At 39.9% G+C, this 12,602-nt stretch overlaps 1 protein-coding gene across 1 annotated transcript; it reads right to left on the bottom strand.

The window, feature by feature from the left end:
* Positions 1-5,046: 5,046 nt before the first annotated feature.
* slc39a7 (solute carrier family 39 member 7) lies at positions 5,047-11,789 on the bottom strand. Its single transcript, XM_075449605.1, has 8 exons — positions 11,639-11,789; positions 9,644-10,131; positions 8,353-8,521; positions 7,952-8,032; positions 7,392-7,526; positions 7,056-7,163; positions 6,627-6,823; positions 5,047-6,082 (listed from the first exon to the last, which is right to left on the bottom strand). Exons 2-8 carry the CDS (start codon positions 10,121-10,123, stop codon positions 5,828-5,830), a joined length of 1,425 nt encoding a protein of 474 aa, XP_075305720.1. The 5' UTR covers positions 10,124-10,131; positions 11,639-11,789; the 3' UTR covers positions 5,047-5,827.
* Between the last annotated feature and the right edge of the window lie 813 nt (positions 11,790-12,602).

Raw genomic sequence — 12,602 nt, forward strand, 5'->3', positions numbered from 1 at the left:
GTCACAAACTATTCTAGGTTATTCTAGGCTGAGTGTTTTGAGTCGGTTGTCCAATAACCAGAAGGTTGGTGGTTCAATTCCCATGAGCATGTGCATGAGTGTGTCAACAGGTGCCAACCTGGATGGGTTAAAAGCAGAGGACAAATTTCATGTGTATGCATGACCAATAAATCTAATCTTAATCTTAATATATCAAAGTCAAAATGTTTTGGGCCGGTAAAAATGGTCCCTTTTGTGGTCATGAGTTTCCAATGACACAGGTCCACCATTAAGCTCTTAAACCAGAACTTCTCACGCTGTCACAGATTTACCTCCCAACACCAGTCAGACCAGTAGAAGTTAGTGCGTGGTTACCTTTAAGGTGTTTAAATTCTTCACATTTCAAAGGAATTGTGCATCAAAGCCACCTGAAGCAGATAATTAGATGTTGGGAATAGGTGTGGCATATAAGTATAGAATAAAGAATAAATTGGTTTACTGAAAGTATGACATCAATAGAAAACCGTGTCTTTATAGTTTCTTTTGAAAACTTTTTTTAAATTATCCTATCTCAAGCAAAGCATTTGGAGTAGACAGACTTGATTTTCCTGCTGATGAAGCCAAGAGAAACATTGCTGAGGACCTTAAAAGGCAAAAAAAAGTCTGGCTTTTGCGGTTTATTTTGGGATATAGATAGATTAACATTATAGATGTTAATGTTTAGTTGCTTTTTTTCACAATTTATTCATAAAACTTATGTTTATTTTTAAATTGGGATGCTTCCATTAATATTATCAACCATACATCAACCAAACAACCAGCTTCTCAGTTAAGAAGAGGTACATTAATGAGAAAAAAAGTGCTCGGTTTAGGGAGGCCCTAGCGATGTTACCAACAATGAGCGCAGAGTCGGTTTAAGGACTGCTGGATCATTTCAACTTGAAAAATTTGAATGTAATGGAAGCTGTTGCACCGATAAAAAGGAAGAGCACCTCGAAAAAACAGAAACCACCACAGAGAAACACCACTGCGGTCAAAAACCTGAAAAGAGAATGCAGGGAAGCTGAATGTAAGTGGAGGAAAACAAAGCTTCAGATTCACTGTGAGCTGTGCAAACAAAGCCTAACTTTCATCAAATGGAGACATTTTTAAATCCAAGTTAAAAATAATTTATTTTCTCTTGTGTCTATGCATGAAATATGCACGGTATCTTTGAACTTATCTTTAATAATTTTAATTATTTTATTTGTTTCTCTTTATATTCTTTAATGTATTTTTAATGCTTCTTCCACTCTGTGCATATGACAACTGAAGGTATTTTATCTGCACTCTTCACTTTTAATTTAATTAATGAATGATTATTTTGGTTTATGGAATGATTTTATTAGCCTTCTTGTGATTTTATGTAGCTGTAAAGCACTTTGAGTTGCCTTGTGTGCGAATTGTGCTCTACAAATAAACTTGCCTTGCCCATAATATGCTGTATTACATGAAGTGCAGCATGACACCATCTATTTCCCTCTTCAGTAAGTCAGACCAGTAGAAGCTGATATTAATAAGTTAGTGCGTGGTTACCTTTAACTTGTTTAAATTCTTGACATTTCAAAGGAATTGTGCATTAAAGCCACCTGAAGCAGATAATTAGATGTTGGAATAGGTGTGGCATTTATTCTTCTTTAATATCATCATAGAAACTCCTTTCTGAATCATCTGGGCAGTCGCTGAGTCAGATCTTTAGCAGGAACTCAAGAACCTTTAAAACATGCGAAACACTTACAGACTCTCTCCCGTCTTTTGATAGCAGCTAAATCCTGGTCGCTCCTGTTCAGTAAAACACAAACTTTCAGACATTAACACATTATTACCTGATAATCTGTCACATTTTCAAGCTTGCATTTTAAACTGAATTTGGATTGAACGTGTTAAGCTTTTCAATAAAAAACCAAAGACGACTTTTGTCTGAATTTGTGTTATGTACATATAATTAATAATTAAAGAGTAGTCAGAGAAATGGTTATAACTTAGAAAAAATTAGCCTTTATTGGGGATGTTCAGCACAGCTTCAAGCTTCAATGATTTTTCATTATTTATGGAATAACAGCGACGAGGTGAGATTATAATCGTTTTAGAGTACACACGATGCCGTTCTGAACACATTTACAGAGGCAACACCTACTTTTCTGTGGAATGTAAAAAATATTGACATTCAGCATCAAACAAAAGTTGAACTCAAATAACGGGGCAGGTGGCTTCAGCATGACCATCGTTCTTTCTGCTCCTCCACTGACGCTGAGTTGATGAGTTCAATAAAGGCAAATACCTGTTGTACAGAATAAATCGGTTTACTGGAAGTATGATATCAATAGAAAACCGTGTCTTTATGGTTTCTTATGAAAACTTCCTCCTGATGAAGCCAAGAGAAACATTGCTGAGGACCTTTAAAGGCGAAAAAAGTCTGGCTTTTGCGGTTTATTTCGGGATACAGATAGATTAACATTATACATAATGTTAATGTTTAGTTGCTTTTTTCACATTCTATTCATAAAACTTATGTTTATTTTTAAATTGGGATGCTCCCGTTAATATTATCAACCATACATCAACCAAACAACCAGCTTCTCAGTTAAGAAGAGGTACATTCGATGGCCCTGTTTCACAATTAAAATCAAGTTGAAAAAGGTTTTCAGCATCAAAGTGAGATTCCTGCATCCACATCAGAGTAAAACATCAGAGCGAGTCTCCATCATTCACACCAAGGACACAGCAGCTGAGTGCTGAGTCAGCATTTAAAAAGCACACGAGCAGGACTGGCATGGTCTACAGGTTTGTGGCTTTCTTTGCTTTTGATGTCATGTGCAGTTAATGTCCTGTAGTTACTCAGGTTTATCTGGGTTTTTGTGTTATCGTTGTTTTATTTACTCCTGTTTCCACAATCTCTATCCTCATGTTACATTATTTCCTGTTTTATTTAGTAGAGCCTGATGTTTTGTTCACTTCAGTTAGTTTTACTGCTGCACTCGTCACAACTGGTTTCTCACCTGTTTTTCATTTGGTAATTAGTCCCTCAGAATATATTCACCAGGTTTTCTTTTGCTCAGTGCCAGATCAAACTACCTTTTCTTGCCTTTGGAATGTAGGTTATGTATCGTCTGAGCTTCCTCAGTCCTGTGTTTTCTTTTAAGTTTGTTACTTCTTTGTTTTCCTTGTAGACTTCTGTATTTCTGTTTCAGTTCAGCTTTATTCACACAGGGCCAATTTTCAAGAAATGCCACCACAAAGCACTTGAAAGATACAAGCCAATCATAATCAAATCATTAAGAGTCATTACTCTCAGTCGTCTCTGCAGTGACTGTTTGTGGAATTTATGTTCGGTGTCTCCTTTGATCTGTTGCATTTGCACCACGTGCACATGCTGCCACCTGTGTTTGGGGAAGCAGATGACAGTTTATCTGCATGGTAGCTGTGTGAGTGCACGTTTAAAGCTGATTTCTGCCTTTCAGAGCATCCTTCAATACTACTGCACAGCCTAAAACTGTGTGAATCATAAAATAACTACAACTGACATCACAATGCACAGAAACCAATGTTTTTTGCTTTACTAACACTTCCTCTACAAGCACGCATGCACTCACTGACACAGAAATGATATCTGAGCTTCGGCTCGCTTGGAACCAGGGCTGAGGTGATACCAAAAGTGTACCCGGTTGCAGGTACTGCGTGCTAGTGGAAACACGCAAATAGTGCGCCGAGCCGAGCCAAAGCGTGCTAGTGGAAACACGCAAATAGTGCGCCGAGCCGTGCCAAAGCGAGCTAGTGGAAACGCGCCATTAGTGGCCTAAATCACAAATACTCCACAACAGAAGACCCTCAACCTCACCTTTCCCTTTATATTATTTTATGTATTTTTTTTAGTATTTTTTTGGGCTTTTTATGCCTTTAATGAGAGGACAGTTGGAGAGAGACAGGAAGCAGGGAGCAGAGAGAGGGGAAAGACACGCAGGACAGGGCCGCTCTGTGCAGGAGTCGAACCGGGGCCAGCTGCAGCGAGGACTGTTGCCTCTGTACATGGGGCGGCTGCTTAACCCACTACGCCACCGACCGCCCCAAGAAAACTCCAGTTTGACTGTGGGCTGGTAGCCTGTAACCTAAAACCACTCAAGTAAATTACTTCCACCTTAATAAATGCCTTTTGACTTAATCTAAAAGGTTGAGTGGTGTCTAAAATGGTGTTACACTGGAAAAAATGCCCCTCCAGGACTGTAGCCTCTGTACATGGGGCGGCTGCTTAACCCACTACGCCACCGACCGCCCCTATTTTATGTTTTTTAATGCTTCTTCCACTCTGTGCATATGACAATTGAAGGTATTTTATCTGCACTCTTCGCTTTTAATTTAATTAATGGAATGATTATTTTGTTTTATGGAATGATTTTATTAGCCTTCTTGTGATTTTATGTAGCTGTAAAGCACTTTGAATTGCCATGTGTGCGAATTGTGCTCTACAAATAAACTTACCTTGCCCATAATATGCTGTATTACATGAAGTGCAGCATGACACCATCTATTTCCCTCTTCAGTAAGTCAGACCAGTAGAAGCTGATATTAATAAGTTAGTGCGTGGTTACCTTTAACTTGTTTAAATTCTTGACATTTCAAAGGAATTGTGCATTAAAGCCACCTGAAGCAGATAATTAGATGTTGGAATAGGTGTGGCATTTATTCTTCTTTAATATCATCATAGAAACTCCTTTCTGAATCATCTGGGCAGTCGCTGAGTCAGATCTTTAGCAGGAACTCAAGAACCTTTAAAACGTGCGAAACACTTACAGACTCTCGCCCGTCTTTTGATAGCAGCTAAATCCTGGTCGCTCCTGTTCAGTAAAACACAAACTTTCAGACATTAACACATTATTACCTGATAATCTGTCACATTTTCAAGCTTGCATTTTAAACTGAATTTGGATTGAACGTGTTAAGCTTTTCAATAAAAACCCAAAGACGACTTTTGCCTGAATTTGTGTTATGTACATATAATTAATAATTAAAGAGTAGTCAGAGAAATGGTCATAACTTAGAAAAAATTAGCCTTTATTGGGGATGTTCAGCACAGCTTCAAGCTTCAATGATTTTTCATTATTTATGGAATAACAGCGACGAGGTGAGATTATAATCGTTTTAGAGTACACACGATGCCGTTCTGAACACATTTACAGAGGCAACACCTACTTTTCTGTGGAATGTAAAAAATATTGACATTCAGCATCAAACAAAAGTTAAACTCAAATAACGGGGCAGGTGGCTTCAGCATGACCATCGTTCTTTCTGCTCCTCCACTGAGGACCAGCCACTTGGCTGAGGATGGAGAGCGTGGTTGGAAACGCATTCAAACCACTTTTGGAGGGAACAAGTTGTCAGTTTTGATCTGCAGTCACGCAGCAGTTGGATGGTCTTTATAGTGTAAGTGGTGAAGGAATTTTAAAACACAAAGATGAAACCTCCATCCCTGATGGAGCCTTACTCTTCCTTCTCACACTTATCAATCCATGTGTTGCTTTCTCGGTGTCCATACAGAGGAGCAGCAGACAAAGCTCTCAAAAAGAAACAGTAACACAGATCAAGGACGTGCCCACGAGTTTCTAAAAACACAAGACAACAAAAATCATCCATTTTCCAACAACTGGTGGTGCTTTTCCCAAAAATACAATTCAATTAAAAAAAAAACAAGAAAACACCACTGGCGAAAAAAATAATCCACTTGAAGTCTACCTAAAACCGTCTTTTCCCTCCGAGTGTCCGCTCTCTCCCTCTTTGCTCGAGCTGTAAAAGTTTCTGTCCGCTCAGCAGCGCCTCACTCGTACTCTGCGATCAGCACCATCATGCCGACTCCAAACAGCAGGGCCAGAATCTCCATGAGCGACTGGCCGAAACTGGAGCGGCCCGCCAGCAGCTCGGGGAGCACAGTCACCGTGGCGATGTAAACGAACCCACCAGCTGTAAAGGGCAGGATCCAGGCGGTCGCCGTGGCGCCCACGCCCTCAGCCAGTAGGGAGCAGGCTGTCCCGGCGAGCGCTCCCACGGCCGTCAGCAGCTGTAGACACATGGCCTGATGGAGAAGAGGAACAATTCACCTTTTTAATCTTCTGAATATTTCTCAACACAACTGAAATATTTTGCAGTTTTAAGAAAATAAAACACTGCAAACTTTATCAAACCTTCCTCATTATCACTAAATCAACACGTGCAGTAGAAATATCTCTAATATATTTTGACTCGAATAGGATGTTAATGATGGCTGCATTCCATTTAGAGAAAGTCCTGCAGCCCTCATCAATGAACCTGAGATTAGCGCCATTTATTCGACTATTTTCTGATCTTTCACAAGTTGCATCATCATTGCAGTATTCAATAACGTTATTCTGTTTTCCAACAAGTATGTTTAAAAAGATGGAAAAAAAGTCATCTACAGCCCTTTCACTGACTGCAGAAGACACGGAAAGCTTGTCTGTATTTGAGCAGCTCATTGCCAGCACACTGGCTCATAATATTCCCCTCATTCATCTTTACGAGCTCCTTCTTTATCATGTGAAAAGAAAAACTTAAATTTCAACATTTCATCATTCTTAACTGCAGTCTGAGAGGTCAGCTACCTTCTTCTTGGTGCAGCCAGACTGTACAAGAATGGCAAAGTCTCCAATCTCATGCGGGACCTCGTGCAGCAGGATGGTGACGGTGGTGACGGCGCCGACTGCTGGACTGACGAGGAATGATGCTCCGATTGCCAGGCCGTCGGTGAAATTATGTGTGAAGTCAGCTGCCAGGTTCAGGTAACCCGACACTTTTATATCTGTGTGGAGAGAAAAGCATTAAAAGGAGTTGAAGGACATTTAAAGGATCAACTCTGAATCCTAATCACCTCATCTTAAACACAAACTAAACAAAAGAGATGACTGTTGGAGCATTTTGTGCTTAAAACAGCACGTTAGGTTTGTTTTCTCAGCAGATTAGACGAGAGTTTTCTCTCATTAGTGTCACCAAACTGCAGCTCCTGAGGTCTAAAACATCCAAAACATGTTCACCTGCGTTCTTTTGTTCTGCTTTCTGCACCTTCACATCTTTGCCTTTTTCACCCTCTTTCTTCTTTTCTTTTTCATCCTCTCCATCACTGTCCTTTTCCTTTGAAGCAGCTGAAAATGTTACACAGAATGACATTTATATTAGAGTTTTACCTATGTGGGTCACTGTGGGAAGATACTTAATCAAAGGTGATAAAAAACACGAGAAAAAACAGTGTAATGAAGCTTTCTGCCAGCAGATAAACCTGGAAATTACAACAGAAAACATCTGCAGTGGTTTGAACAGGACAAAGAAAATCTTTGGTCAGGAGAACCAGAAAAGAAATAATCCCAGCCTACCGTGCGAGTGGCTGTGGGAATGTCCGTGGCTGTGTCCTCCCTTCAGCAGGCGCACAAATTTTTCTACAACCAAGAAGGCGATGATCCCACCGAGGACCCACAGACCCACTGACATCATGTGATCATGTGCAGCTCCTGTGCATGTAAACAAAAAACAACAACAAACAAGTGGTTTGAAGGGGGACAGATGTTCGGAAACAGCTGGATCGTACGTATTAGTGCAACAAGGGTTAATTTGGCTTGGGTATAATTCCACAAAATTATTGTTTTTAAGCTGACAATAATAGTCAGGTGGAACTTTTGTTTGCTTTTTCTGTTTCTGTACATTCTTTTATAGGGGAGCAACATTTGTGACCAAAGACACGGTCCCGCCAAAACTCTTCCTCTTTTTTTGTGACGTTCGGTGAGGAAAGGTGAGCTCCCATTTTGTCTTTTATATTTGGCATTTTGTTTTGTCAGGTATGCTCCATGTTTTACTTTTTTGTGCATTAACCTTTACACAACGCAGAGGTTTCATACCGGTTACATTAGCACGATGAGAAGAAGCGCGAACTGCGTACCATGAGAGTGGCCGTGGTCGTGCTCGTCTTCGTTAGCATGCGAGTGTCCATGATCTTCTTCTCCGTGATGGGAGTGGGGCTCTGTGTGGAATAAACACAACAGGAGGAAACAGGCATTTAACTTCAAAAAGAAAGACTGAAGATCCTATGTCCGATGTTGTTTTCAACCTTCAAAATAAGCTTTTAAATCTACAAAGTGGAGCAAAAACTCCAAAAACAAAGCGACTGTGACCTACAAGAAAGAAAGTTTTTGTGAAATGTTCTTACTACCTGTAAGTGAAGCAGATTATCTGCTGTAGACAAAGTTTAAGAAGCGCTGGATCTGAAGCATTTAAACATTTCCAAATAAAAATGCTTCTAAATAATAAGAAAATGATAAACAACAGCAGTAAGCTACCTACCAAGAGCATGTGGTATGAGGTGGAGGAAGGCATCGCCCAGCAGTCCGCCAGAAGCGAAACTGAGCAGCACCTTGAGCAGGTTCTGGTGCTGGTCGCTGTTGGACTGAACTGGGATCAGAAACAGGATGAGGAAAGGAGCCGCACTGATCAGCAGGGTGGCTCCGATAGCCTGCAGACAACGATGGAAGGAAGTTTACAAATGTGCCGTTTTCCTGCAGGAAGAAGACGTCACCAAACAGAGGGAACAGCATGAAGGCAAAACTGAGATAAGAAAAAAGGTCTGAGCTGACTAAGTTTGTGATCATGGATCTGACACCATTATTGATCAGTAACAATAACTCAACTACATCAGCAGAAACCTACTTCTGAGAGGCCTCTGGAAGATGAAATGTTGCTATGAGTGGCGTTAAGGCTCAAGATGACGTATGATCACATGACCGTCATCACATTTGCTGCATTTCCACTCCTTGTCTATGGTGCCTTAATACTGAAGAACATGAGTTTTTTTTAGTCCCTAATCAATATCTACAGTCAGTCATACCGACTCCCTGAGAAAAACATATAGACCTCTGGATTATCATGAAGTTTCAGAACTGAGGAACATCTTGCACTGCTTATGAAAACAAAGCTCCTCCCAGAGAGAGATTATCTAATACAACACAACTAAGAAACATCAGCAAACTGACTGCGGCAAAAATTAATTAGGTAAGTAAGGTTTCAAAAGTAACTTCAGGAATGGCTTTTGGATTCCTCATAGCAAGACGGCCTGCAACAAGCAACGTGACATAACTTTAACTTTGGCTTCACTTTAAGAATGTTGTAGGATTTCCTTTTGAGTGACAATCTACAACGCAGCCTGCAGTACATAAGACGTAAAAAACAAGCAGCAAATTCCAATAATAGAGCTTTTAAACAGTTTTCCACTTACTTATAGCCTCTGTAAACACTCCTTAAATAATGTAAAGCTGAAACCTGGTGACATCTGCCAAAACTCACAAATCTACATGTTATTCATCATCTGGTTAATCCCAACAAAAACCAGAAAAGAACAACTGCAATTTGTTCCTAAATTAGGGCTCGTGTATCTGATTAAGTCTTTGCTAGCAACAAATAAAATAGAGATAACAATCTGGAATATATAAATAAAGAAAAAGGTTTCTCTTTAAGTTGATTTGTCCACAATCTAAATGTATGAACCTCGAAACATTTGTAGTATAAACTGACTCCTTTAAAGCAACCTGTATTCACATTGGGAGGAAAAGAAAGAAATTCATTTAAATAGAGTTCACACCTGTGTCCACATCTCCACCGTGTCCCTCTTTTCTCCATCTGCTTCCCTCTTTGTTCTTTCTGCACCATGCGAGTGCTCATGTCCACTCTCCTCCTTGTGTACTCGAACAATGTCCTCATGGTGAGCGTGCCCGTGATCATGAGCGTGCCCGTGATCATGAGAGTGTGCGTGTCCGTGATCATGTGCGTGTCCGTGATCATGTGCGTGCCCGTGATCATGAGCGTGCCCGTGATCATGAGCGTGCCCGTGATGCTCCTCTTCGTGAGAAGGCAGGTTGGCCTCAGCACTCCACTTGCTGGCTCCGTGGAACATCTTCACCTGAGGGTCGTTATGATCGTCCTCTCCGTGGGAGTGGCCATGGTGATGGTGGCCGTGTCCGTGGTCACCATGGGAATGGCTGTGAGCAGTGGCTGAATGAGAGGCCAACAGCAATACAGCAGATGTGACCAGTGTCAGTGCCAGCAGACGTAAAAAGCCCATATTATCCCCTACGACAGAGAGAAAAAGAAATCAATATAAACAGGAAAAGAAGGACAGTGGCTCTGCTTACAATCAGAGCAAAGCAGAGTCACTGCGGTGCGGTGCTTCAACTGCGATCTAAAATCAGTCCCCTACGCACCAGGAGCATAATATATTTACTTAATCCCAACAGAAAAATTGATTTTATGAAACTAAGTAACAAAAAAAAAAAGAGATAAAAAATCATATAGACATTATTTATCAATATAACTGCGCTCAACATTAAAGGAATTAAATCTGTGGTGAATAGACTCCAAACTGTAAATATCATCAGCATGTTTACACGCACAGTTAAGTCAAGCTACAACCTTGGCTGGACTTATGACAGGAAAGGAAGTATATGTGACGCTGCAATGCTGTGAATCTGCTGAGTCACCCTTTTTCTGTGGGAGATCATCGCAGATGTAGGCAGAACTGAAATAACTGCACACACTAATGAGATGACGGCAGGATTTTATTAGAGCAGAGCACCAGTCTGGTTTTAGTATAAAACTATTAGTGTCATCGAGCTGTTTGTACCCTCTGCAGCTGCTTGCACAGCTGTGTGTGCTTTGATAAGAAATGAGGTGGTACAGCGAAGTGCAAGAGGAGAGGGATCATTCATGATAAATCTTCTGCTAATAAAGTTAAAACGCCAAGTAGCAAACAGTTTAAACAATTTCAACACATGTTGTTAGACAGAGAGAGTACTAAAACACCAGCTCATAGGAACTAATGAATGCTTTGTGTGCAGAAATGCTGTTGTGATTCTTATTTAAAGCTAACTATAGTCACTGGTTCCTCAGTATAGGAGTCCTTTAAACTTTCTCCGAACATGACATGTGCTAATAAACTGTTTGAGTGGTTTAATGTGTCACAGACATGTTAAAAAGGTTAACAGGTGGTCACTGCTCTTCATTGCATGCAACATCTTGCTCAGTGGGTCAGTGAAAGTATTAACACTAAACCGTATCAGAATGAAAAATATACAATATAATAACTTTAAAAAGGCAGGTTATGGATGTGCAGCACCCAGCAAATTTATGCTGCAGTAAAGTTGGGCGTTTGCACTCTAGATTACCCGGATATAACAATGTGCAATACTGTAATGAACCAGCTAATGTGTGCACTCAGTCTAAACGTTAGAAATGTACCGCTACCTTTTTTTTTTTGACACGTTAACGGTCACCCATCTGAGTGTCGTGTTGCTAGATTGTTGCATTTAAGTCGTGATTGTTTATCTGCCGGAAGTTTCACACGTCAAATGAGGATGTAGAGCTGATAATCTCATCTTAATTCTGTTTGAAAAGAGTCTAATTTAATCCCACAGTAAACAGTAAAAGCCGATCATCAAACAATAAGCAAGGTAAGTTGTTAAGAAGGTTGCTAATGAAATAGCTAGCAAGCTAATATCCAAATTGCTAGCATGTTGCTGCAGCAGGACCATCACTACAAAACATGCAGATTACAATGAAAAAACTAACTATTCCGTCTTACCGAGTGGCGTCAGATATTTCAATCGGCTGGGTGACAGAACAACTCTTTGTCCAGCGAGCAAAAGTGCTAATATTTCTATCTACGTCGTTGCTGCTGGTCAGACGTGGCATTCACTGACTCATCTAAACTCGCCGAAATCTCGCGAGAAAACGTTCCGTTCCAAGTGTGCCTCCTTCTCTTCTCATTCATCGGCGCTAAAATCGAATGACACGCTTAATTTTTCGGGGAACTAAATTCATTTTACATTCTATTATATGATAATATATCCTAATATTGTGTATGTTCATAAATAATGTGAAACGCCTTGTGATATCTAAAAAAAATTAAAATAAAAGAAGGATAACGAGGACCCAACAGAAATATCGCGAGATTAAACCCGAATCATCATTCGTTCGTTCAGCTCTGGAGCATCCTGGAGCACAGGATGCAGATCCGTTTGACACTACAAAGGAACACCTTTGTAATATAACACCAGTGTGCTATTTACAACAGCTTTACAGCGACTTACTTCCATTTACTTGCATCTGCAAAAATTAGTTTTGTAAAATAATCACACTTATTTACGTTTACTATAATCATCATTTTAGTTGTTCTCTACCTATAATATAACCAACAGCCTATTTCAAATTCTGATTTAACGCTTAAAAGTTTGGACTCCATTATGAGTCATTAATGTTTACGTTTTTAGTTTTTTAACTCTTTAGTTTAAGTTTTAGGTTCAGTTTGACTACATTTTCTTGTTATCACTGTATTTGACTATAATTAAAAACAATTTTGCACTGTATAGCTATGACTGTGTATTGTTATTGCACTTTGGGCATATATGATCATTTCGGGCTAATTTGAATTTAATTTTATCTGACCATAAAATCACAAACATGCACACAAGCAGCAGACTCCCTTAGTTTTTTAAGGAAGAATTCAAAGTCACGATTTGAGGACATTCTGAACATGAGGCTGGTGT

This window comes from Odontesthes bonariensis, chromosome 18, assembly GCF_027942865.1.
Source record: "Odontesthes bonariensis isolate fOdoBon6 chromosome 18, fOdoBon6.hap1, whole genome shotgun sequence".
Taxonomy (NCBI): Eukaryota; Metazoa; Chordata; class Actinopteri; order Atheriniformes; family Atherinopsidae; genus Odontesthes; species Odontesthes bonariensis.

Excerpts from the sequence above, each read along its gene's own strand:
- slc39a7 (XM_075449605.1), bottom strand. The coding sequence starts at position 10,123 with ATGGGCTTTTTACGTCTGCTGGCACTGACACTGGTCACATCTGCTGTA. Across the intron at positions 8,522-9,643 it reads CGGTGGAGATGTGGACACAG|GCTATCGGAGCCACCCTGCT; the intron begins GTGTGAACTCTA and ends CGTTGTCTGCAG. Across the intron at positions 8,033-8,352 it reads CCTCATACCACATGCTCTTG|AGCCCCACTCCCATCACGGA; the intron begins GTAGGTAGCTTA and ends TATTCCACACAG.